Source organism: Aotus nancymaae, unplaced genomic scaffold (genome assembly GCF_030222135.1).
Source record: "Aotus nancymaae isolate 86718 unplaced genomic scaffold, 86718_ANA_hifiasm-v0.15.2.pri h1tg000010l, whole genome shotgun sequence".
Classification (NCBI taxonomy): Eukaryota; Metazoa; Chordata; class Mammalia; order Primates; family Aotidae; genus Aotus; species Aotus nancymaae.
Window position 1 is genome coordinate 27,566,300 of NW_026988421.1, and position 24,968 is coordinate 27,591,267.

The window sequence follows — 24,968 nt, forward strand, 5'->3', positions numbered from 1 at the left end:
TGACATAAAATTATGAGTTTTGTGAAGTCTGAATATTTTTTCTAGCAAATCCTTTTTATTCTAGCTGCTTTTATGGGGGAGGAGAAAACTTTTTTTTTCTTTTATATCAATTATGCCAATAGAACACTAACTTTGTTCATCTTTTCAAATAACCAAATCTTGACTGTATTTGTGGGTTATAAGGCATTTTCAATTTTCAATTTATTTTTGTTTTGTTTTTTTGGGGACGGAGTCTCACTCCATTGGCCAGGCTGGAGCACAGTGGCACAATCTCGGCTCATTGCAACCTCTGCCTTCAGGGTTCAAGCAATTCTTGAGCCTCAGCTTCCCAAGTAGCTGGGACCACAGATGTATACCAACACGCCCGGCTAATTTTTGCATTTTTAGTAGAGACAGGGTTTCGCCATGTTGGCCAGGCTGGTCTCAAACTCCTGACCTCAAGTGATCTGCTGGCCTCAGCCTCCCAAAGTGCTGGGATTACAGGCACAAGCCACCACGCCCAGCCAGTTTATATAACAATCTTTACTAATTTGTTGTTTTTCAGTCTGTTGCTTTGTTCTTTTTCTACGTAAAGTAATTTTTTTCTTATTTCAATACTTAGAGGAATAAGATTTCTTAAAACTTTTGTCTATATGGTATTTACATTATTTAATAATCGACTCTTACTGTAATACTATGTATATTTTATTATATTCTATATGTTTTTCTCTAACTCAGTTGCTATTTAGGATTTTTATTTTGCCGTTAATTCTATTTTTAAATTACTTATTTAAACAGCACATGCACATGGTGAGAAATTTAAACTACACAAGGAACAGGCCAGTCTTCCTTCCACTCTCTTTCCAGCCTTCCATGTTGCCATCTTAGACTCACTGTTACCAGTTTCTCGGGTAACTCTCTGAAGAATTTCATGTAGATGCATGTTTATTTCTTTTACAAAAAAATGAGAGCATATTATACACTGTGTTCTGTGTCTTGAATATATAAACCTACATAAGAGAATTTATCACAATTTTAACATGGCTTAGTTTTTTAAAATATATGGCCTTTTCTATTTAAAAATTTATCTAATTTTTTTGAATATAGAGCGAGTCTCTGTCACTCAGGCTGGAGTGCAGTGGCAGGATCTCTGCTCACTGCAACCTCTCTGCCTCCCAGGCTCAAGTGATTCTCCCACCTCAGCCTCCCAAGTAGCTGCCACCACTCCTGGTTAATGTTTGCATTTCTGTAAAGACAGGGTTTCACTGTGTTGCCTAGGATGGTCTTGAACTCCTGGACTCAAGTGATTCACCTGCCTCCACCTCTCAAAGTTCTGGGATTATAGCTATGAGCCACCACGCCTAGAACTTTTATGTATTTTTTATTTCTAATTTTATTTCATGATGATAGATTCAGATAGTTTTATGAAATTTCTATCTTTTTGTACTTACTAGCATGTACACTGTAACATAAGTACTCAATTTTTATGAGTCACATAGATTTTTTCATTGAGACATTCTCATTCTGTTGCCCAGGATGGAGTACAGTAGCACAATCATAGGTCACTGCAGCCTCGAACTCCTGGGTTTAAGCAGTCCTGCCTCTGTCTCTCCTGAACAGCTGGGACTGTAAGCACAGGCCACCAAGCCCGACTAATTTTTAAAACATTTTTTTGTAGAGAAGGGATTCTTGCTCTGTAGTCTAGGCTGACCTCAAACTTCTGGCCTCAAGCAATCCTCCCACCTTGGCCTCCCAAAGTGCTGGGATTACAGGCATGAGCCACCACGCCCAGCCCATGTAAGCTTTTTTAAAAGTGTACTTCTCTTGATTATGTTTAATTTTCTCCAAATTTGTTAATTCTATTTTACAAGTTATTCAGTTTAAAACTATAACTTTTTTTTTTAGTATGCCTGATCTTTTATGATAGTGGAAAAACACTTCTACCAAAATTACGCTCCTATTTCTACTTTATATGTATTTTGTTAAGTTATTTAAAGCCTGCAGAGCCAATAAAGTTTTTTCCATGATTTACTGTGCTTTTATAACTGTCTTTATTGATTTGGAAATGCATTTTAGTGTAAAGATCTACTTTTTCAGATAAAACTTGAAGTTTTGGCTTTTTTATGCGTATGTGGTGGGAGGTATGTACATGGTAGCTTACAAAATACTCTTGTTTACTTAGGTAATTTTCATTGAATAGATTTTATCTTATCTAGGGCTTAAAGTAAAAAATGATGTGTTTCTATTTACAATTTTATTCCTATCATCAATTATTCAAAGGGTTTTTTCCCTCAAGTGCAAGGAGAGCACCTCACTGACACCGAGGCCAGGAAGAGAAGGCAGATATCACTGCTTCCTTCTCATTTAGTGCCCTTGAAATGCAGTAGATGCTGGGCATAGTGGCTCACACCTGTAATCCCAGTGCTTTGGGAAGCTGAGGCAGGTGGATCACTTGAGGTCAGCAGTTCAAGACCACCCTGGTTAACAACGTGAAACCCCATCTTGACTAAAATTACAAAAATTAGCCAGGTGTGGTGGAGCGCGCCTGTAATGCCAGCTACTTGGGAGCCTGAGGCAAGAGAATCACTTAAACTTGGGAAGTGGAGGTTGCAATGAGACGAGATCATGCCACTGCACTCCAGCCTGGGCAACAGAGTGAGACTCCATCTGAAAAACAAACAAACAAAAAACAGCAAAATAAAAACAACCCCACAGTGGAACATGCTCCCTAAGGTGGTATGATCTTCCAATGCTGGCTTAGTGACATAATAGGTAGAATATGCTTTGTAATGATGGTAGCTATGCCAGATTGACAGAGGCTGTGAGAGCATTTCATTTTGTTCTTCTCTGGGTACCTTAGGTAACTGGCTAAGTCTGCAAGATCATGTTTTTCACCACACATCTGTTCATCAAACACATACACTACTTACAAAACCCCCATGGCATTTTCAGCCTAACAGTTCAAAAATCTCATCACATTTATATAAATATTTAATACAAATTGGTATACAAATACAGGTAAATATACATACATGTCTTGTCAAAAATATCTTAAAAGATTTACTTGTAAATGGGCAGAGATTATGAAGTCCCTTTTCCCTAATATTTTTAGATCCATGGCTTTCTTATATAGCAATAAAGCAGTTCTGAATCACAACTTCATAAGCCCTAACCATACAAAAGTAGACAACTGAAAACCACAGTTTTGAATATTACCACTGAAATTCACAATGTCAGTCTTCTAAATCCTCCTGTAACAGTCTTTAGTGTAATCCAGAGTTTCTTCAGGCTTAAGGAATACTCACATCTCACTCTTATGAGAAACATGTTTTATTCCCTCACTACAGTAAACTAAATTCCCAACAGTGCCCTCAGAGTTTCAAGCATATATATCTCCAGAGAGGAAAAAAAAAAAAACAATGGAGGAAAACTAAACGTAGAGATGAATCAGGATACTAAATTAGTAAATATGCAAACAGAAGTTTCTAAGAAGCACTGTAAGAAAGTGACAGGTAATCACTAACCCTTGGCATTTTCCTACCCCTCACTCCCGCTTCCAGACACCACAATGCTGCCCATACATGGGGTCATACATGAACACAACACTTTTCCGAGTTTGAATCTACACATTTGATCACATCTGATCAAATGTGTAAATGTCAAACTACAAGAATATTATTTCAATATAATATTTCTGTACTGAAATAAACTCAGATTTCTGGTTAAAGCAATTCTTCAATAAAGAGGTATAAGAAGTCAATAAAATGATAATTTTATCCACCTTGGCCTCCATGCCAAGGATAGACCTCTATTAAGTGAGACTGTGATAAAACAAGGCCTCCTGTCAACCCAAGCACCAAAGCCACTCAAAGGAAGTTCAGAATGAATTGACCTTCCCACCTCATCTACTGAATTATGTTATAGTGAGAAGGAATCAGTTACCCTGCTGTAAGAGGCTGTAATTATCCTATCATTTCCTCTATAGAACAGTTTGGTTAGTAACCAGGAATAAAGACAGTAACAAACGGATTATGTTAATGGTGTTAACGGAAGAGATGCTAAGATATCTCTAAGAAGCTGTATAAGCTTAAGTCCTACTGAAGAATGGAAAAAAGGAAAATTAAGAGGACCAAAGAACCTGTGACACTGAAATTTCAAAAACCCAGAGATAGGGGCATGTACAGGTAAACTTTCCCAAACTCTTCAAAAAACACTAACAATTGAATTCACCATTTTCATCTGACTCAGCAATCACTAAGTACATCCCCCCAAACTTTTTTTTTTTTTTTGAGACAGGGTTTTGCTCTGTCACCCAGGCTGGAGTGCAGTGGTACGAATATGGCAACCTCCTGGGCTCAAGCAATCCTTCTGTCTCAGCCTCCCAAGTAGCTGGGACCACAGGTGCATGCCACCACATCCAGCTAATTTTTAACTTTTTTGTAGAGATGAGGTCTTGCCACGTTGCCCAGGCTGGTGTGAACTCCTGGCCTCAAGCAATCCTCCCACCTTGGCTTTTCAAAGTGCTGGGATTACAGGCATGATCCACTGCACCCAGCCTACTAAGTACCTTTTAGTATTGAACATTAAAGTAACTATTGGCATTGCTTTATATTAGAATTACTGTACAGATATGAATACAGGAAGATGCAATTCTCCCATGTCTAAGCCTACCCCTTATATAGAAAAGGTTCAGTATGTACACGGTGACACCCATTCACTTACACCAAACCAAAAGATGGGTACTCAGTGAGAGCAAAGCACTATTGAGTAATTCTTCTGACCTGCAGAATGAGAACGAAGTAGTCTACAGGCTTGTTGCGCTGGTAGAGGTAGTACTCGGGGGCTTTCTTGTTCTTCTCATCATACTTCAGTTCCTGGATGACATTGGGGTGCTTTAGCAGCCTTAGAAGGATCTTCTCTGACATCTGGGATGGGCTAAATGCTTCTACTTCTATAGATATAAACACAACTTGATATTACATTTCAAACGGAGGGAAAAAATTATACTATTAATAGTAATTAAGGTGTTTAGATAAGAATACTTGGAATCGAAGTGATAGCATATGGATGGACGAGGCTTCCGTTTGGTGATCCACTGGGGACAGATTACCTGGGAGAAATTAGAAAGTGCTGAATTCTCACATTTGTTCCTGTTACTTCTTTCCTTTCAACCCATCATTGACTTCAGTCCTCATCAAAGTACCCTAATTTGACTGACAGAAATGAAAATCAACCGCAAGCGGGCTCTTTGAGTGCGGGGATGCCCCTCAACAAGCCATAACAGTCTGACTGTCGACCCACAGCCAAAGGAAGAAGCCAAGGTCAGGAACATCGGGTGCAGTTAGTGCCAGCGCACACACACAGGTGCCCCACGTCTCCCTCTCCCACTCAACTACCCCGAGGAATGTGGGGAACAAAGAGGGTTGAGACTGGGAATAAGAGCAGGGCATGTGCACACATCAACATGCTAATTTTTAAAAAAAGTAATATTCAAAAGTATTTACAAAGATAGCATTTTATTTTAAGTAACAAAAACAGAAATTACCGATTGAAGGGCGCTATCCTGCAACTGGGCTCCATGATATCGCAGAAGCAGAGTAGGAAATTTAGTTTTAGACTTTTTTTTTTTTTGAGACAGAATCTTACTCTGTTCCCCAGGCTGGAGAGCAGTGGCATGATCTTGGTTCACTGCAACAACCGCCTCACGGGTTCAAGCGATTCTTCTGCCTCAGCCTCCAGGGTAACTGGGATTACAGGTATCCACCACTATATCTGGCTAATTTTTGTATTTTTAGTTAAGACGGGGTTTCATCATGTTGGCTAGACTGGTCTTGAACTCCTAGTCTCAAGCAATCAGCATGCCTTGGCCTCCCAGAGAACTGGGACTACAGGTATGAGCCACCATGCCCAGCCTAGATGTTTAGTTTTAATTTGTAGTTCTTAAATGATGAGGAACAGTATTATGAAAATTAGAAAAACAGTAAGAAGTGAAAGACATTGTCTTTTATTTTCTAATTATTTATGAAAGCTGTAAGTTCCCTACTGTGACTTTTTTGTAATAAGATAGTACATTACAGAAACTTTAGAATACAGAAAAAGAAAGGAGAAAATAAAAATTATCTGTAAGCCAACCACTCAGATTACCATCTGAGCAATTTAGTGAGCATGTCTTTCCAGTGCCATGCCTAGGTATGTGTGCTCCTGTATACATGTGTGTACACACAAAAAACACAACTCTAATCTTAAAGTACACAGTTTTAGATCCTGTTTTTCCCCACTTTGGGTTAAGTTACGAGAATTTTCTGATGTGATGAATATTACATTGTGAGCATTTCCATGTGTCCAAGAACGCGACCTTAAGTTACACAGCATTCCGTCACGTGGTTGCGGTTAGCCTTCTTTTAAACATGGTTTAAGTTTACTGTGTGCAGATGAAAGGCACTGGCTGCCTAGCAGGGACACTGATGTCTTCTAAAGCCACTGGGTGCTTTCAGACTTTCTCACACTTCCCCCGGCCACCAGAGCTCAACCCTGCAGAGCATTTGGGGATGGGAGAAGGGTTGATCAGTCTCTCAAGTCCATTCAACCTTGACCTCTCTGGAGCAGTCAGTGCCGGCTGGGTTGGTGGTTTAAATAACATGAACACTTGCCTCCTGGAATGGGCTCAAGTTAATCCAATCTGAGGAGGCCATCAAGAAATCCATATCAAAGTTCTCAGAATTTCTGATTTTATTCAAACCGTAAAAGATAAAGATTTAATTGTGAAAACCTAGTTTTCTTCTTTGCAAATCACAGCCCCTATGTTACCATTGATGTCCAACTGTGCTTCCAGGACAAGCTGAAAAGAGATTGGACTCAACTGTCCATCAAACAAACTAGTGCCAGGCTGGCACCATCAGCCTGCTCCGCCAGCTGGCTCTCCCACAGACCTAGCTGGAAGGAGATGGCCTGACCTACTGTACACATGCAGTGTGGCACTAACATTCATCCTTACCTTTCAGACCAATTTTAAGTTACTGGTCCACCCCTGGTAAATGTCTCAGAGGGTTCATGCCGACACTGAACACAGGAGAGGAGAGAATTTAAAAAGAAACAAAACAAAACAAAACAAAAAAACAAAAAAACAAAAAACAAAACACAAAAGTGGCATTACTTATCACCCCATTTCCCAGCGTCCACCCCCAGCCCACCCCAGTCAGTGGTGGGTGAGAAACACGCTTCAGGGTTGGTAGAGATCGCAAACTGTGATAAGCTGCACTTGCCTGTTGCTAGGAAACGGTGCATGGCCAGGAGGAGCTGTGGTGATATTTTAACCTTCATCTCGCTGTCTGTCTGCTTAAAGGCAGAAAAATCTTGCTTTCGTTCCCGGTGAGCCACTTTCTTTTTCGTTCTGTTATCGGCTAAGAGAGGAATGAAAAGGGAGAAAAAAAATAAGAAAATGTGTACCATGAGATCAGGGCCCCTTTCAAATTAAAAAGCCAAAATATATTGGAAAGGCTGGACTATATTTCCAGATGCAGGTGCTCTATGTACAGATGCCACAGCAAAGGAGAGAGGGAGAGCCAGATCCTCATCACATCAGCACGGCAGCCTGGGCACTGCGCAGTCCGCAGTGAGTGACTGCAGGCAGCCTGATGAGTGAACGTGCTTTAGAGAAAGGTCTATAGAGGGCCCTTGTGAGCACAGCATCAGGCAAAAGCAGAAAAAACCTCTCACAGGACCCACAGACGCACACAACAACGGGGTGCGCAGCTGGGGTGCACAGTCTACTGCTGCTCAATGTCAGCATACTCCAGCAAAGGACCATCACTACGTACACACAGGGAGGTGTGCCCCTGCCTATAAGAGGCCCCTTGCCTCCGCCAAAAGACAACACACAAACAAAATCCCCTTAAGAAACAAGAATGCTTTTGCAGAGCAGTGTTTTAATAATATCTGTTTGCTTCACTGCTACTCCAGACCATGAGATCCTCATGGTCAAGCAGATACGAATGGGATCTGGACAGGGGTCAGCAAACTTCATCTGAAAAGGGCCAGAGAGTCAGTATTTTAGGTTCTTCGGGTCTCCACGGTCTCCACATTGCTGTTTAGAAAAATGAAGGACCATGGCTATTTTCAAATCAAACTTTCTTTATGAACACTGCAAGTGCATATAATTTTTGCATGTCACAAAGAAATTGTTCTTCTTTTTTCTTTTTTGAGATAGGCTCTTCGTCTACTGCCCAGGCTGGAGTGCAGCAGCACAATCGCAGCTCGCTGCAGCCTCAACTCCAAGGCTCAAGCGTTCCTCTCACCTCTGCCTCCTAAGTAGCTGGGACTGCAGGTACATGCCACCACGCCCAGCTAACTTTTAAATTTTTTGTAGAGACAGGGTCTCACTATGTTGCCCAGGCTAGTATTGGAACTCCTAGGCTCAAGCAATCCTCCCGCCTCTGCCTACCAAAGTGCTGGGATTGCAGAAATAAACCACCTTGTTTGGCCACTTTTCAACCATTTTAAGATGTGAAAAGACATTCTTAGCTTGCAGGTCACACAAAATAAGAGGGCAGGCAATCACGGGCTGTGGTCTGCCAGCTCCTGACCTGGAAGATACCTCCTGCAAAACCATCTTTCAAGTATTTTTCAGGACAAACTAATGATCAAGAAAAAAACTAGCTTAAAGACAAGACCCCAATCGCTTGCTCCTTCCCAAGAACTGAGTCACTGCATTATTGTTTCTTGCATAGAGCAAAACAGATCAATTACTAGGCTTTTCCCAAGAAGGCAATCGCAACTTCCACTTTTCATCTATCTCAACTTTTTTGAGACCCAGACAGCAAAATCAATATAGAATTTAAAAATAATTTTCTAATGGCAACAACTGTCACTCAAAATCTCTATCTAGATTTAATAATATACCTGAAATTGGCTGGCCACAGTGGCTCACACCTGTAATCCTGGCACTTTGGGAGGCCAAGGCAGATAGATCACTTGAGGTCAGGAGTTCAAGATCAGGTCAATATGGTAAAACCCTGTCTCTACTAAAAATACAAAAATTAGCTGGGCACAGTGCTGGGTGCTTGTAATCCTCGCTACTTGGGAGGCTGAGGCAGGAAAATCACTTGAACCTGGGAGGTGGAGGTTGCAGTGAGCTGAGTTCGAGCCACTGCACTCCAGCCTGGGCAACAGAGTGAGACTCAGTCTCAAAAAAAAAAAACAAAAAAACAGAATATACCTGAAATCACAAGTCCAGCATCTTGAGCCAGTAAGTCATATTAGGCAATACTTACGTAAGAAATCAGTCCTATCAAGGGTTAAAAGAAGTTAAACTAATATTTGTATAAAACTGAAGTGCGCCGGGCGCGGTGGCTCACGCCTGTAATCCCAGCACTTTGGGAGGCCAAGGTGGGTGGATCACGAGGTCAAGAGATCGAGACCATCCTGGTCAATATGGTGAAACCCCGTCTCTACTAAAAATACAAAAAATTAGCTGGGCATGGTGGCACGTGCCTGTAATCCCAGCTACTCAGGAGGCTGAGGCAGGAGAATTGCCTGAACCCAGGAGGCGGAGGTTGAGGTGAGCAGAGATCGCGCCATTGCATTCAAGCATGGCAATAAGAACGAAACTCCATCTAAAAAAAAAAAAACACAGAGTGTGTTTCTGTATGTTTCCCCAGGGGTAGTACTTATTATTAGAAAGGCGATTTGCCATTTAGGAGCTCCTACGTTTGCACTTCAGTTTTTTTTTTTTTGGAGACAGAGTTTCGCTCTTGTTACCCAGGCTGGAGTGCAATGGCATGATCTCTGCTCACCTCAACCTCCGCCTCCTGGGTTCAAACGAGTCTCCTGACTCAGCCTCCTGAGTAGCTGGGATGACAGGAATGTGCCACCATGCCTGGTTAATTTTGTAATTTTAGTAGAGATGGGGTTTTCTCCATGTTGATCAGGCTGGTCTCAAACTCCTGATCCATCCACCTTGGGCTCCCAAAGTTCTGGGATTACAGGCGTGAGCCACCACGCCTGGCCCACACTCAGTTTTCAAATAGTCACTTGTGAGGAAGGATGAACATAAAGACACAAATAGTATTTTCTACTATGAGACCTCTGACGACCCTCCAAGTGAGGAAAGAACAAAACATACTTGGGAAAGGGTGTTTTTTTAAGAATGCTATTCAGATGTGAGGGTGAAACAGGATACACTTTCAGAAGACAGTCATTAATTAAATGTAATTTTTTTTCTTTTGTGGGTTCGGGGAAGACTTTCTCAGATTTATTTACCTTTTTTTTTTTTTTTTGAGAGAGAGGTTCTCATTCTGTTGCCCAGGCTTCAGTGCAGTGGCACGATCCTAGCTCACTGCAACCTCTACCTCCTGGGTTCAAGCAATTCTCCTGCCTCAGCCTCCTGAGTAGCTGGGATTACAGGTGCATGCCATCATGCCCAGCTGATTTTTGTATTTTTGTAGAGATGGTGTTTCACCATGTTGGTCAGGCTGGTCTCCAACTCTTGACCTCATGTGATCCACCCATCTCGGCCTCCCAAAGTGCTGAGATTACAGGCGTGAGTCACCACGCCCAGTGACTTTCTCATTTTTAAAATGAGGGATGTTTCCCTCTAGCGGGACTGAATAAAACCACCCCTGCTTTGAGCAAGGCAGACTTTGTCCCGAATGACCAGCTTGTTGGGAAGCTGGGACAGTCCACTTCCCTTCCACCAAGTCATGCTTTAATGCCAGGCAGGTTACACAGGGCTCAGATGCTCTTTCTCTATCCCACCCCTGGGATCCCCCCAAACATCTCAGGCCTGGGTCATCTCTGGCTTTATGGAACCCTTGAGCATTGCTAAGGGTGCAGCCAAGGAAGATTTAAGCTTCCCAGTCCCGCAATCATGTTTTATACTTTAATGAGACAGGATTTAGCTCAACACTCAGCTCAGTATCAAGTCTACACCTGGGCAAATACGGTATCCATACTCACCTCCCCCTGCCTTGATCCAAGCCACTCCCCACTCTCACTTTCCCCAAAAGAGAAGGCAGAGAAGCAGAGACAGGAAAGACACATCCTTACTGTGTACCCTGCCCTATCCTGCTTCCCACACCCCAAACCTGCTGCCCCAGCAAACTAAACTTACAAATCTCACTTCCACCCCTTACCCAGGGGTTCTGAAACAAGAAAGTATTGTCATCCATCAGTTTAACAAATCCCACTCACTGGTTTTTTTTTTTTTTGAAACAGAGTCTCACTCTGGTGCCAAGGCTGGAGTGCAGTGGCGCAATTTTGGCTCACTGTAACCTCTGTCTCCCAGGTTCAAGTGATTCTACTGCCTCAGCCTCCTGAGTTGCTGGAATTACAGACACAAACCACTACACCCAGCTAATTTTGCATTTTTAGTAGAGACAAGTTTTCACCATGTTGGCCAGGCTGGTCTTGAACTCCTGACCTCAGGTGATTTGCCCACCTCAGCCTTCCAAAGTGCTGGGATTACCGGTGTGAGCCACTGTGCCTGGCCTTCCATTCACTTTATAGAGTACTTGAATTATGAAAAGTACAAACACAAGTTTATCTGAAAACAATTTACCTAGTTGTATAAAATGAAATTTCAGTAGAGAACTATTTTTCTAAACATATATGAAATAAAATTTAAAACCAACAGCAGTTTTCTGTTTAAGGCAAGTAATGCCCTCATCAGTGGTTAGAAGCCAGCTGCCTTTTCAGAAGAATGCACCGCATTGCACAGTCTGCTCCTTCCGATCACGAGACTGGAATACACCGACAGGTTGTGCATGGCCTACACACATAGTGTATCATTATAAACAGAGGCAGAACTGGAGAAATGTCAGATGACTCACAACACAATTAAAAAAAAAAAAACAAAGGTTTCAGGAAATACACTCAGACAATGCTACTTACTGTATAAATCTGTTTCATCTAGAATCTCAGATTTGATGATTTCTTCAATCACATCTTCTAAGGTGACAATTCCCAGAACTTCATAAAACGGATCCCCTTCTCCCTCATTGTTTACCCGCTGCACGATAGCCAGGTGAGATTTACCTTTAGAGAAAAGAAAAAGTTTAGGAAGTGACTTTCTGAATTTCCTGAATGACATATTATATGTTATATGGTAAAAACACCAGCAAACACAGATGCAGAATTACCACATCTGTTTCTGCATTTTAAAATGGTACTGAGATATCACAAATAAATGGAAGAACTTCATGAGCTATTAAAAGCCAGAGGCCGGGCGCGGTGGCTCAAGCCTGTAATCCCAGCACTTTGGGAGGCCGAGACGGGTGGATCACGAGGTCAAGAGATCGAGACCGTTCTGGTCAACATGGTGAAACCCCGTCTCTACTAATACAAAAAATTAGCTGGGCACGGTGGCGCGTGCCTGTAATCCCAGCTACTCAGGAGGCTGAGGAAGGAGAATTGCCTGAACCCAGGAGGCGGAGGTTGCGGTGAGCCGTGATCGCGCCATTGCACTCCAGCCTGGGTAACGAGCGAAACTCTGTCTCAAAAAAAAAAAAATAAATAAATAAAAAAATAAAAGCCAGAAAGTTATGCCAGAACAGCATCACCCTCGACAAACATTGCACTGCACCACTGTTCTCTGCTTCCTAATGGTAATGTCTCTTGCTGCGTAACCTTTCAGCAACTGCTACTTTAAGAGAGTGGTTCTAAAGTGTGGTCAGTGGTCCCCTAGGGATTCCCAAGACCCTTACAGGTGGTCTGTGAGGTTCAACTATTTTCATAAGGATACTAAGATGCTATTGACCATTTTCACTGTGTGGATATTTGAACCAATAGTGCAAAGGCACCTTAGCACAGATGGAGGTAGTGGGAGGAAGCTGCACTTAGTGATCACTGTTCTCTGTCACAACACATGTGCAGTAAAGGGAAGGAAGTCAGCTTCTCTTAAGAATGTACTTGGCTGAGAGCCATGGCTCACTCCTGTAATCTCGGAGCTTTGGGAGGCCCAGGTGGGAGGACTGCTTGAGCCTAGGGATTCAAGACCAGCCTAGGCAACACAGTGAGACCCTGTCTCTACTAAAAACAGAAAAATTAGCTAGGAATGGTGGTACATGCTTATAGTCCCAGCTTCCTGGGAGGCTGAGGTGGGAGGATCCAGGAGTTCAAGGCTGCAGTGACCTACGATGGAGCGGCTGCACTCCAGCCTAGGTAACAGAGCAAGACACTCTCTCAAAAAAAAAAAAAAAAAGTTCTTGCCGAAGCAGTCAATATTAATTTCATTAAATCCTGACCTGAGTCTATGTTTTTTGATAGTCTATATGACAGTAGCCTGGGAATTGCCATGAAACATTTCTGTTAAATTCTGAAGTATGGCAGCTGTGCTGAGGAAAGGCACTTTTGTGATTGACTTGCAAGCTGGACTGGCCCCTTTTTTGTTGAATGTTGTTTTTACTTGAAAGAATGACTACTAGACAACCTATGGTTATGTAGACTTGGGTATTTGTCAGGCATTTTCTCAAAAAATGAACGTGTCACATCAAGAAAAACAATAGGCAGTGTGTACTACCAATGATAAAATTTGAGCTTTCAATAGAAGATTATAATTTTCTACTGGCTGGGTGTGGTGGCTCACGCCTATAACCCCAGCACTTTGAAAGGCTGAGGTGGGCAGATTACCTAAGGTCAGGAGTTCTTGACCAGCCTGGCTGACATGGCAAAACCCCATCTCCACTAAAAATACAAAAATTAGCTGGATTTTGTGGTGGCATGTGCCTATAAGCCTAGCTACTCAGGAGGCTGAGGTGGGAGAATCACTTGAACCTGGGAGGCGGAGACTGCAGTGAACCGAGATTGTACCACTGCACTCCAGCCTGGGCCACAGAGCAAGCCTTCCTCTCAAAAAGAAGAAGAAAAAGACCTGGCACAGTGATTCACATCTGTAATCCCAGCACTTTGGAAGGCCGAGGTGGGTCCATCACTTGAGGTCAGGAGTTCAAGACCAACCTGGCCAAAATGGTGAAACCCCGTCTCTACTAAAAATACAAAAAAAAGTTAGCTGGGCATAATGGTGCATACCTATAATCCCAACTACTCAGGAGGCTGAGGCAGGAGAATCACTTGAACCCAGGAGCCAAGATCACACCATTGCACTCCAGCCTGGGCAACGAGTGAGACTGTCTCAAAGAAAAAAAAAAAAAGAAAGAAAAAATTAAGGCCAGGCGCAGTGGCTCATGCCTGTAATCTCAGCACTTTGGGAAGCCGAGGCGGGTGGATCACGAGATCAGGAGTTCGAGACCAGCCTGACCAATATGGTGAAACCCCATCGCCACTAAAAATACAAAATTTAGCTGGACATGGAGGCATGTGCCTTTAGTCCCAGCTACTCAGGAGGCTGAGGCTGAAGAATTGCTTGAATCTGGGAAGTGGAGGTTGCAATGAGCCAAGATCATGCCACTGCACTCTAGCCTGGGTGACAGACTCCATCTCAAACAAACAAAAAAAAAAGTTAATTAAAATTTTGGGAGACTTGTAGCCCCCACAAGTGTAACAGCTCTCAACAGTCAAAGACTTTTCTGATGAGACTGCTGGCAATATTAAATGATTTTTGAAAATATTGAATGTCGCAATCGGTCAACATTTTGAAAATCCATATAACTCAGTGAACCAATTATTTTCCAAGTGACTATGGCAATGATATTACAAAATCATGCATGGGTACACAATCCATTCGGAGTACAAGACAGCACAATGGATTTTAAAAAATTCTCCTTTGGAATAATTTTAGATTTACAGAAAAGTTGCAAAGAGAGTACAGAGAGTTCCTATATATCCGTCACCCAGTTTCCCCCATTGTTAACATCTTACACTACCATGATATATTTGTCAAAACTAAGAAACTGACATTGGTACATTATCATTACACTCCAGACTTTCTATTGATGTCCTCTTTGTTTTGTTATCTGGTTCAGAGCACCATACCACTTTTAGTTGTCATGCCTCTTTAGTCTTCTCTGGTCTGTGACAGTTTTTTGGTCTTTGCTTTTTATGACATTGACAATATTGAAGGGTACTGGTCAGGTATCCTGCAGAATGTCCTCTGATTTTTTGGGCTTGTCTGATGTTTTGCCCATGATTAGACTGGGTTATAGGTTGGCTAGTTACATCACGTCAGGGGTTATATGACATCACTGCTGATGTTCACCTTCTTTATCACTTGGTTAAGGTTGTGTTTCCCAGGTTTCTCCACTGGAAAGTTACTAATTTTTCCCCTTTCCTTAATTCTATTCTTTGAAAGCAATTCACTAAGTCTAGTCCACCCATACAAGGGTGGGAGTTAAGCTCTACGTCCTGGAGTAGGAGAGTTAGCTACATATATTATTTGGAAGTAGGAGTACCTGCATATTTTATTCAGTATTATTCTCTAAAGATTTCAGACGAAACGATGTTAATGTAATGGAGTCGAAAAAAGTCCGCTGGTACAGTTTCAGATTCTACATTGTAACTACCCTTTAAGAAATTACTACTTATGGAGTTTTGATGTAGTATCAGAGAAGAATACCCATCACTGTCCAAAAAAGCTATTAAAATACTCCTAGCTTTTCCAAATACATGCCTGTGTGAGGCCAGATTCTCCTGATATACTTCAACTAACACAATATACTGCACAGCCTGAATGCAAAAGACAGAACGAGCTGCCTTCCATTTGGCTTCATTAGATAGACATGCAAAAAGTAAAACAATGGCACTCTTCTACCATTTTTGTTTTAGAAAATAATTATTTTCATTAAAAACACTATATTAGCATGTAATGGATTATTGTCCTTTAAGTCAACTGTTTTGAATGTCTCAGTTTTAATTCAAATACAGTAAATATCAAAAGATATAACCCATATAAATAAAAGTTCAAGGATCCTCAATCATTTTTAAGAGTTTCAAGGGATCCTAAGACCAAAAAAAAGTTTAACCCATTTATGCCAAAGTTTGCAAGTTTTTTGTGTGTGAAAAATCAGACCTTAGTAATGACTTTGAGCAGTAGAATAGAAATAACTTCCACAAGCTTAGCGTTCCAATCCTGGAACACTAGGCATACATAGGTTAAGGTCTGGTGCTTTTGGGGATGGATCACTTGAGACCAGGATGGCAAGCAAAGAACATGAACTCCTAGGTCGAACAGTTCTGGATTTGAACGCCAGCAGGCCACTCATTAGCTATTACTAGCAGAAGACCATGAGCAAACAATGTAACTTTTCTGAGCTTCAGTCTCATCTCTAAAGTCAGCCTCATAATTGCTACTGCACAGGTTGTTGTGAAGATCAGAGATAATGCTGGTACCCAGCAAAGACACTGCCTGGAATCCACTGGGTAATCACTAAGTGGTAATGCTCGTTTTTTAAATTAATGTTTTTTCCTAAATTCTAAGGCACCATCAACTTATTACCAGCTTAGAGGGAAAAAACCCCACAATATTATTAAATGTACATAGTGCTTAGAAGATGCACCTTAGGCAGGGCTCAGCAGCTCATGTCTGTAATCCCAGCATTTGGGGAGGCCATGGCAGGAGGATTGCTTAAGGCCAGGCATTTGGGGCCAGCCTGGGCAACATAGTGAAAACTCATCTCTATAAAAAATAAAAAAGATGCATTTCAATCTCAGAAAGATCTTTTAAAATATTAAGAGCAGCTGGGCGTGAAGACTCACGCCTGTAATCCCAGCACTTTGGGAGGCCAAGGTGGGTGGATCACGAGGTCAGGAGTTCCAGACCAACCTGGTCAACATGGTAAAACCCCGTCTCTACTAAAAAATACAAAAATTAGCTGGGCATGGTGGCGGGTGCCTGTAATCCCAGCTACTCAGGAGGCTAAGGCAGGAGAATCGCTTGAATCTGGGAGATGGAGGTCGCAGTGAGCCAAGATCGTCCCATTGCACTCCAGCCTGGGTGAGAGCAAGACTCCATCTCAAAAAAAAAAAGTAAGAGCATGTCTCAAACAATGTTGGTTTTCCCAATCCAAAGTGTTCAGAGTACCTAAAACATATCCATAAATGAAGCCAAAGTAGGCATAATCTGGGAACTTCATAATCAGCTAATTTCTGTATAATTTATGTTTAATAAGAGTGTTTTCTTGGTGGGGGTGTGTGTGTAAGAGCTTTAAATAAGGTTTAGTTAATACTAAGTTGGGTGAGTTCACCCAGACACAACCAACCACATTCTTCTCTGAGGGCAGCATCTGATCAAGTTCCCAGCACTTATGCAGACACTGATTTTGGCCCTGTGGATCTGTTGGCCCTTTATTAACTTGGCAGTCTAAGTCAGCTTCTGCTCTGCCTCAGAGCCCCTTCTAGGCAGCTGTGTCTACAAGCCTAGAAGTTTAGATTGTTAGACAATTAGGCGTCCTACAATTTTCAACCCTAGCATGCTCACGTTCAAAGAATGAAAATATTTTGGGCAGAGGAGACGAGGAAGGAAACTTATCAGCAATGGATATAAACACTGCATCAGGTCAAGTCAATTCTCATCTTGTCCACTTGGTCTGGTAGGTTTCTCACATCTGCTTTCCCAAGGACCCAACATAAGCAGTTAAAAATTCTTGGTGAATGCTGTCTGTCGAAAGTTAAATTCTTTTGCTATTCCCAGCTTGTGATCATTTAAAAGGAATTTTCCAAAGCAAGGTCTAATATTAGACTCAAAATGAAGTTTCCATTCCACTGAGGCGCTATTCTCACCAAAGTAACTACCGTATAATCAGATTGTCTTGGAGCAACTCGTTTAAATGCAGATGGACATACTTGAAATACCAGCTCAATAGCACCAACAGATTTGGCTGGAATTGGCCTTACTCTAGGAGAAATTATTTCTGTGAATTAGGCTTCTTAGACTGAAAATTAAGTTTTCCTCCAAGTTCACTTGTTTCAAGGCTGAAACTTCTGCATTTGCCCCAGGGCCACATTCTTTTAGCTTTGGAATTCCTGGTGAGAAGTCCTGTTTTCTGAAACTTCTTCCCTGTGCACAGCACAAAGGAAAAACAACGACACTTCCCTCTCCTTTACTCAGGCTTTTGGATAACAGTGATTCTATGCACCTTTCCACTTAACCATTCACTGCAGGAACTTTAGTTCTTGTCAAGGCATCAATCAAAAGGAAAATGTAAACAACTTTTTTTTTTTTTTGGACAGGGTCTCACTCACTGGCTGGAGTGCAGTGGCATGATCACAGCTCACTGCAGCCTTGAACTCCTGGTCTCAAGTGATCCTCCCACCTCAGCCTCCTGAGTAGCTAGGACTACAGACACACACCACCATGCCCAACTAATTTTTAAATTTTTTGTTGAGACAATGTCTTGCTATATTGCTCAGTCTGGTCTGGAACTCTTGGCCTCAAGTGATCCACATGGGCCTCCCAAATAAATAACTTTTCAATACATAAATTTTCAAAACTGAGCTCAAATAGGACCTTTCTTAACTTGAGCATTGGAAAAATTAAGTCAAGATTGAAAGCAGAAGAGCAGCTCTGAGAAAACAAATAGAGGAATAAACCAAAAACAAAAAAAGATAAACTGATAATTCTTAACGTCCAATGAGAAAAGTGAAAATATAGCTGTCAGCAAACTATTTAATTACAGACAAAAAAACACTGACTTTTAAATATGCACAGACTAAATAAACTTCATAAAGTGTATTAGATAAAATAAAGCATAAATTGTTGTCATGATCAAGGCTTGGAGAGGGCCCTTTCTGGTAATCTGGAAGAGATCTTGCTGTACACAAGGCAGTTTGAACTGTCCTGATATTTAAATTCCTAGCCCTTCTCCTCTTCTGGTCCTAAGGGAATCTCAACAAGCCTGTTTTCAGAGTCCAGGGCTTTATAAATACATCTCTCCTCAAATTCAGAATCATAAGCAAGTTATTAACAAGTAACAGTCTCGATTGTCCATCTTTCTATAACCACTATGTGCTCAGGGCAGGCCACTGGCACAGGTGAAATTACAAAAACCATGTCTGCACGGGGAGATTGACTAAGCAACTGAAATAATCTATACAAGGTAGAATTGGGATCAAATTTCTACTTCTGCCTCCTTCCACCACTCCACAAATTAAAGTTTATTATTTGCATATTCTCTCTGAATTGGTAAACCAGCCCAGAATGGTAGTGGATTACCACATTTGCATTTTTTAACCTTATCACACTTCTAGGCTCAAATTTTTAATGATAGATACCGTTTGTATTTTGATGGTAGTTAACTGTTTCTATTATGATTAAGCCGACAAGACACCTATAACAGCTGGATGAAATATGGACTTGTTTGCTTTCAGACAACATTGATGTCAATGAAGTGAAATGGAACTAGGCAGACTAACTGAAATAACTAAGGAAGAAAGTCGACGGAGTGGATATAGCAGAACAGAGTTAGGAACAACTTGATAGAGTTGTACTAATAAAAAGTGACATATAGTAGTCAAGAAGACCCAATAATGGAGGCATAAGGCCAACCGAGCCTGTGGGGTCCTAAAATGCCACTCAAACAGCAGGAAGAAAAGAGAGACCCAGTCATGAGAAACTCAAGCCAAACGTCTTACATTCGCCATGACATCTGTGTTGCACAGCTCCGGGGGCACTGTTAGCACAGAATGCAATGCTTCATGTTTCCCTGAAGTTGTGGGATGCTGTGGCCTCCTTACTAAACCAAGGAGAAGGCAAATGAAGCACCTGATATGCTTTTGTTTTTAAATTTCTGATCTACTGGCATAAAACTATAATAATTCAATAAACGGGAATTAAAATTCCAAAGAGGGAGTTCTATAGAACTAGCAACACGAGGCAAAAGCTCTCCAAGTCAGAATTTAGGTCCCATGTCACAAAAAATGACATATTTTAATGGCTATACTTAAGATCTCCAGAGGAAGCCAATTTGCATATTGGTAGTCAAGGAAGTCAACACACTTTAAATATCATTACAATTGGATTGAGTCAGATTTACAAAAAGTGAACAAACTGATTAAGTGAGAGAGTGTCTATGAACATAAAATAAAATCCGGGCTATGAATGAACAATGAACTACAGTTGCACAAATTCATTTGTTTGTTCCATAAATATCTGCTGACCGCCTACTACGTGCCAGGCACATACCACAAAGACCAAAACACAGCACTGACTCTCAAGAGGCATCCGTGCAGGAGAGATGGGCACTAGGGAAGCAGACTCTGGGGAAACTTACAGAAGAACAGACCCTGAAGTGAAAAGGCACGTCGGGCTGTGTTAAATGTACTGTGGAGAACAAACCAGTAAGGGCAGGATGACATTTAACACAGGATGGCCCAGGAAAGGCAGCCTGAATAGGCGACCCTTGAGTAAAGCTGAAGCACAGGAAGCCAACCTGAGGCAGGGTGTTTTCAGGTAAGAGAACAGTTGGGAGGCCCTGAAAAGGGAGGGGCTTGATGTGCCGTGGCGGGTGGGGAGCCAGGAGGCCACCAAGGGCTAGAAGCGAGTGAGCAGGAGGGTGAGGGCAACGGTGAGCTGTATGGGGTGGGGCGTGGGCCATGTAACCATTGGAAAGGCTTTAGCTCTCACTCTGAGACAGCAGGTCACTGGAAGGCTCTGGCAGAAGAGTGACGTATCTGCATTGTTTTAAAAGTCCCTCTGGCTGCAGTGTTGAGAAAGGCCTGGCAGCAGGTGAGAGGAGAATGGCTCTGAGGCAGGGCTGAGGCGGGGAAACCCACTAGGAAGTTACCAGTGAGCCAAGCGAGCGTGAACGGTGGCTTGGGCCTGGTGGCAACGGTGTGGGTAACAAGAAATACTTGCATTCTGGATAGACTGTGTTTTAGAAAGAGCCAGCAGGATTTGCTTATGGAGCGGATGCGGGCGGAGGAGAGTGAGAGGAGTCGGGCTGACTCTACCACTTTATAGTTTGAGCAATGAGAGGAATGGAGCTGCTGATCCCGGTGGAGGACGGTGTGTGGCATCAGTCTAGAAGGCAGAATGCAGCTCAGTTTTGGACAGGGTAAGTTTGACATCCTAGTAGAAATGTCAAATAGATAGACACATAAGTCCAGAATTTAAGAGAGAAAGAGAGAGAGACATGTAAGCTACAGATAAAAACTGGGTGAGTACAGATGGTAGCAGAGCCAGAAACCCACCGAGATAACCTAGGCTGTGGATGGAGGGAAGGGCCAGTACTGAGTGTGGGATGCCCCCATTTCTTGGGTAAGGAGGCTGAGATAGAACCAAAGAGAGACTGAGAAAGAAGGGCCAGCAGGAAGGGGAGGGGAGAATAAAGGAAATGGGTATTTTGGAAGCCAAATTAAAAAACAAAAAATAAAAACTGTTTCAAAGAGCAGAGAGCAGTGAAAAATATCAAATGCAGCCAAAAGGTCATGAAAGGTGATTCTGACGACAGAAGATGCTGTCGATAAAGACTATGGTGGAGGAAGGGCCACAGTGTAAGTGACATGCTGAAGACCCCAGAGTCTCTGGCCATTGTGCTTTCCACGCGAGCCCTTCTGGCTTCTAACAGGGAAGCCCAAACTGGCCTGCTTATGCCAAATAGCTTTTATCAAAGAGAAAAGGCCTGTCATTAGGACAGTTTGTCCTCTCCAAAATAACATCTCCCTCTTTAAGTCCCTAGATCTGAACATGCCACCATCAGATTTCCAATCAACTAGGCTTTAACTCTGAAATCATCTGTATCTTTTCTCTCCTTTTTCCTCCTTTTCAGTGAATGAATGAATGAATGAATACATACACACACATAGGCAGCTGCTTAAGATGCACGGTTCAGTGAAACTTGACATTTGTGTACACCTGGAATACTACCACCAGGAAGTGGGAGTCAGGGTGTTGACAATGGCTACAGGGGTGGTGAGGCAGGAGATGGGGTTGGAAAGAGGGACAGGGAATAGGTAATGGATCGGTAAGAGGAGGGGCTAAGTAGGTTCAGCAGACTTCAGGTTCCAATGGGAACATCCTCCATGTGGCCCCTTCTGTAGGGTTCCCTTTCCTGCCCCCTCCCTTTATTGACAGCAGGTCCCTGAAGGATAGACAGATCACACGCTGATCCAGCAACAGAGCATGTTGTGATAACTGAGTGGCAGCACAACTTCAGAATAAGGGAAGCAGTTCTCCTTCTGTATTTAGATATATCTGGAATCTTGGTTCAGGTCTGGGTCTTGTATTTTACAAGAGGCAAAATGAGGAGACATGCTATACCATATACAAACTAGTCACAGGAGGAACAATCACAGAAGCCAGAGATGTTTAGCTGGAAGAGACACCTGGGCAGGAATGAGACTGACAGCAGCCTTCAAATATCTGAAATGAAGTGAGTCAGCTCCAGGCCTCCTCACCCCACAGCTTGTTACCTGCACACCCGTAGCTCAGTGTGCCACAAAGGGGTTCTTCAAGGTTAGACCATCAGCTCCGGATCAACTCCGGATCCACCTTTGTGTTAGTCCTCAGCCCCTGCCAAGTCTAGCAAAACGGCTAATGCTCCAGCCTGTTCTCTACTCCTGCATTCACAAAGGAAGATTTATTCACTGTAACATAACTACAGCATTCCATCACGCACAGAGCTCACTTCCTATCAGCAACTGAATTAAGGAGAAAATGTTCCTAGAGCAGGGTTCAAAGGCATCACCATGCTGCAACTTCCACTCTCCCCTTCTTAAGCTTTGTCCACCCAGTCACACAACTTGACTTTTTCCAGTCAGGTCCTCCATGGCCCTGCACTCCGCTTCCTCTGCTTGAGCCCTTTTAATCCTTTGTAATGTGGCTCTTAACGTTTAAGTCCACATATAATGTCACCCATACCGGGAAGCCTGCTCTATTCCCAAAGGTAGAAATTATCTTTCATAATTTTTAGCTCCTATAGCATCATCTGAGTTTCTCTTAAGGCTTTTTTTTTTTTTTTTTTTTAGATGGAGTCTTACTTCTGTTAACCAGGCTGCAACCTCTGCCTTCTAGGTTCAAGTGATTCTTCTGCCTCAGGCTCCCAAGTAGCTGAGATTACAGGCGTGCACCATCACACCTAGCTAATTTTTGTATTTTTAGTAGATAACAGTGTTTCACTATGTTGGCCAGGGTGGTCTTAAACTCCTGACCTCAGGTAATTGACTCTCCTTGACCTCCCAGAGTGCTGGGATTACAGGCGTGAGCCACCGCGTCTGGCCGCATCTCTTTCTTATACTAAGTTTGTGATGTTTTCCATGCTAGACTGGAAGCTCCTTGTTTCTCACCTTTCTCCCAGAGCACCCAGCTTGATGCCACCCTCTATAAACAGCAGGTGGGAAGGGGTCGGCCCTCACAGCATCCCAGGCCCTCACTCACTGCCCTAACACAACCCACCGGGGCTGCCCTGCCACAGCTGTACCATACCTGGGCTCTGGGAGTGCCTGGGGCTCTCTACCCACATTACTTTTAATAGTATTTTAGATAGGTGCTTTCCCTATACATTTCCCTCTCAATTCAAAAGTGGCAAAACCCAAAGAAAAATAAACCCTGAATTACAAGCCACATAACACAAACACGTAAAGCCATTCTCTCACAAATTTTCGTAATGAATACATGGATGAATACTAATATGTGCCTTCCAAGTCTTCTGACTACTATGGCAATCAATCTAGTACTAGAGGCCGGGTGCAGTGGCTCACACCTGTAATCCCAGCACTTTGGGAGGCTGAGACGGGCAGATCACCTGAGGTCAGGAGTTCGAGACCAACCAGGCCAACAGGGCAAAACTCCATCTCCACTAAAAATACAAAAATTAGCAGGGCATGGTGGTGCACTCCTGTAGTCCCAGCTACTTGGGAGGCTGAGGCAGAAGAATCGCTTGAACTTGTGAGGTAGAGGCTCCAATGAGCCAAGATCGTGCCATGCACTCCAGTCTGGTTGACAGAGCGAGAATCCATCTCAAGAAAAAAAAAATCTAGTATTAGAACATGAGCTATAATCGAACCTGCTTAAGGAAAAGCAATACAATTTTATTTAGGAAACTATCACCTAGCTATTTCTGTACTGTTGAAAGCTAAAATAAAAATAAAAACAAACTTGGTGTGTCTTTTTTTAAAGTACTTATTTTACCTTACCATCCCCACCAGAGCTAAGTGCATTTTTTCCAGTTGAATTTTCCCACCATAAAATACACTAGAAAAATGTGACACAGATCTTAAAATAGTCCTATATAAACAATACATGAGTATATATATATATATAGAAGCACTTGCTGTATATAGAAGCCACTGGTTTTAAATGATAACTGTTGCTATTCTGGGAGACAAAAGCCTCCTTTTACTACTTCCAAAAATTCCAAAGTCTGACCCATAAGTGGCTGGCCCAGACCTTGCTAGCAGGACAGCTCCTTCAGTCCAGCCATGAATATCCTCACTCCTGGTTAGGCCTGAACTAATGTGTCTGCCAGTAAGGCTGATTGGTGGAATATGGAATCATGGTTTCTTTAAAAAAATCTAACAGTTTTTGGTGAGGATAGAGGCTTATTTGCTACAGGGCCCTCTCCTGGACAGAACCCTGAATTTATCTACTAGTGTAAATGACAGCAGCTGTCAGGGGACAGTGTTGCTGCTGCCTGACAGTAGGGGGGTACCACTCTGAGGTGATCAGCCTCTAAAAGACATTTTTTAAAACAAGCAGAAGCAAAGTGGACAAGTCCCCTCCATTAGTGGCTGAACAGTCTTGGGCACAGTTCATGCAGCAGCCAGGAGTGTTATTTTAAAACTGACTGGTTAAATTTCACTTCTCCTTAAAAATCTCCATGCAGTAAGACCAGGAATATTATACACTGGAAAAAAACTAATCCAGGTGGTTCTCAGATTTTACAGTTTTATCAATGGAGATTTAGGAAAGGTATGAACACCCTCAAGGACATCAACATTTACATGTTAGGAAAGTTCCTGAAATTCACAAAACTGTAGGCCGGGCGCGGTGACTCAACGCCTGTAATCCCAGCACTAGGCCAAGGTGGGCGGATCACTTAAGGTCAGGATTTTGAGACCAGCCTGGCCAACATGGTGAAAGCCTGTCTCTACTAAAAATACAAAAA

At 42.5% G+C, this 24,968-nt stretch overlaps 2 protein-coding genes across 3 annotated transcripts in view; both read right to left on the reverse strand.

The window, feature by feature from the left end:
• Positions 1-24,968, reverse strand: part of CNNM2 (cyclin and CBS domain divalent metal cation transport mediator 2) — a 161,239-nt gene that overhangs the window by 23,722 nt on the left and 112,549 nt on the right. For both annotated transcript variants that reach the window (XM_064373914.1, XM_064373915.1), the window contains exons 2-4: positions 11,866-12,009; positions 7,242-7,379; positions 4,761-4,930 (exon numbers count right to left, since the gene is read on the reverse strand). In XM_064373914.1, the coding sequence (XP_064229984.1) occupies positions 4,761-4,930; positions 7,242-7,379; positions 11,866-12,009 (452 nt within the window). The remainder of the gene's footprint in view (positions 1-4,760; positions 4,931-7,241; positions 7,380-11,865; positions 12,010-24,968) is intronic.
• The window catches only part of AS3MT (arsenite methyltransferase), a 166,674-nt gene continuing 153,644 nt past the window's right edge, over positions 11,939-24,968 (reverse strand). Inside the window, exon 11 of the mRNA XM_064373917.1 lies at positions 11,939-12,009. The gene's annotated coding sequence lies outside the window, so the exon portion shown is untranslated. The remainder of the gene's footprint in view (positions 12,010-24,968) is intronic.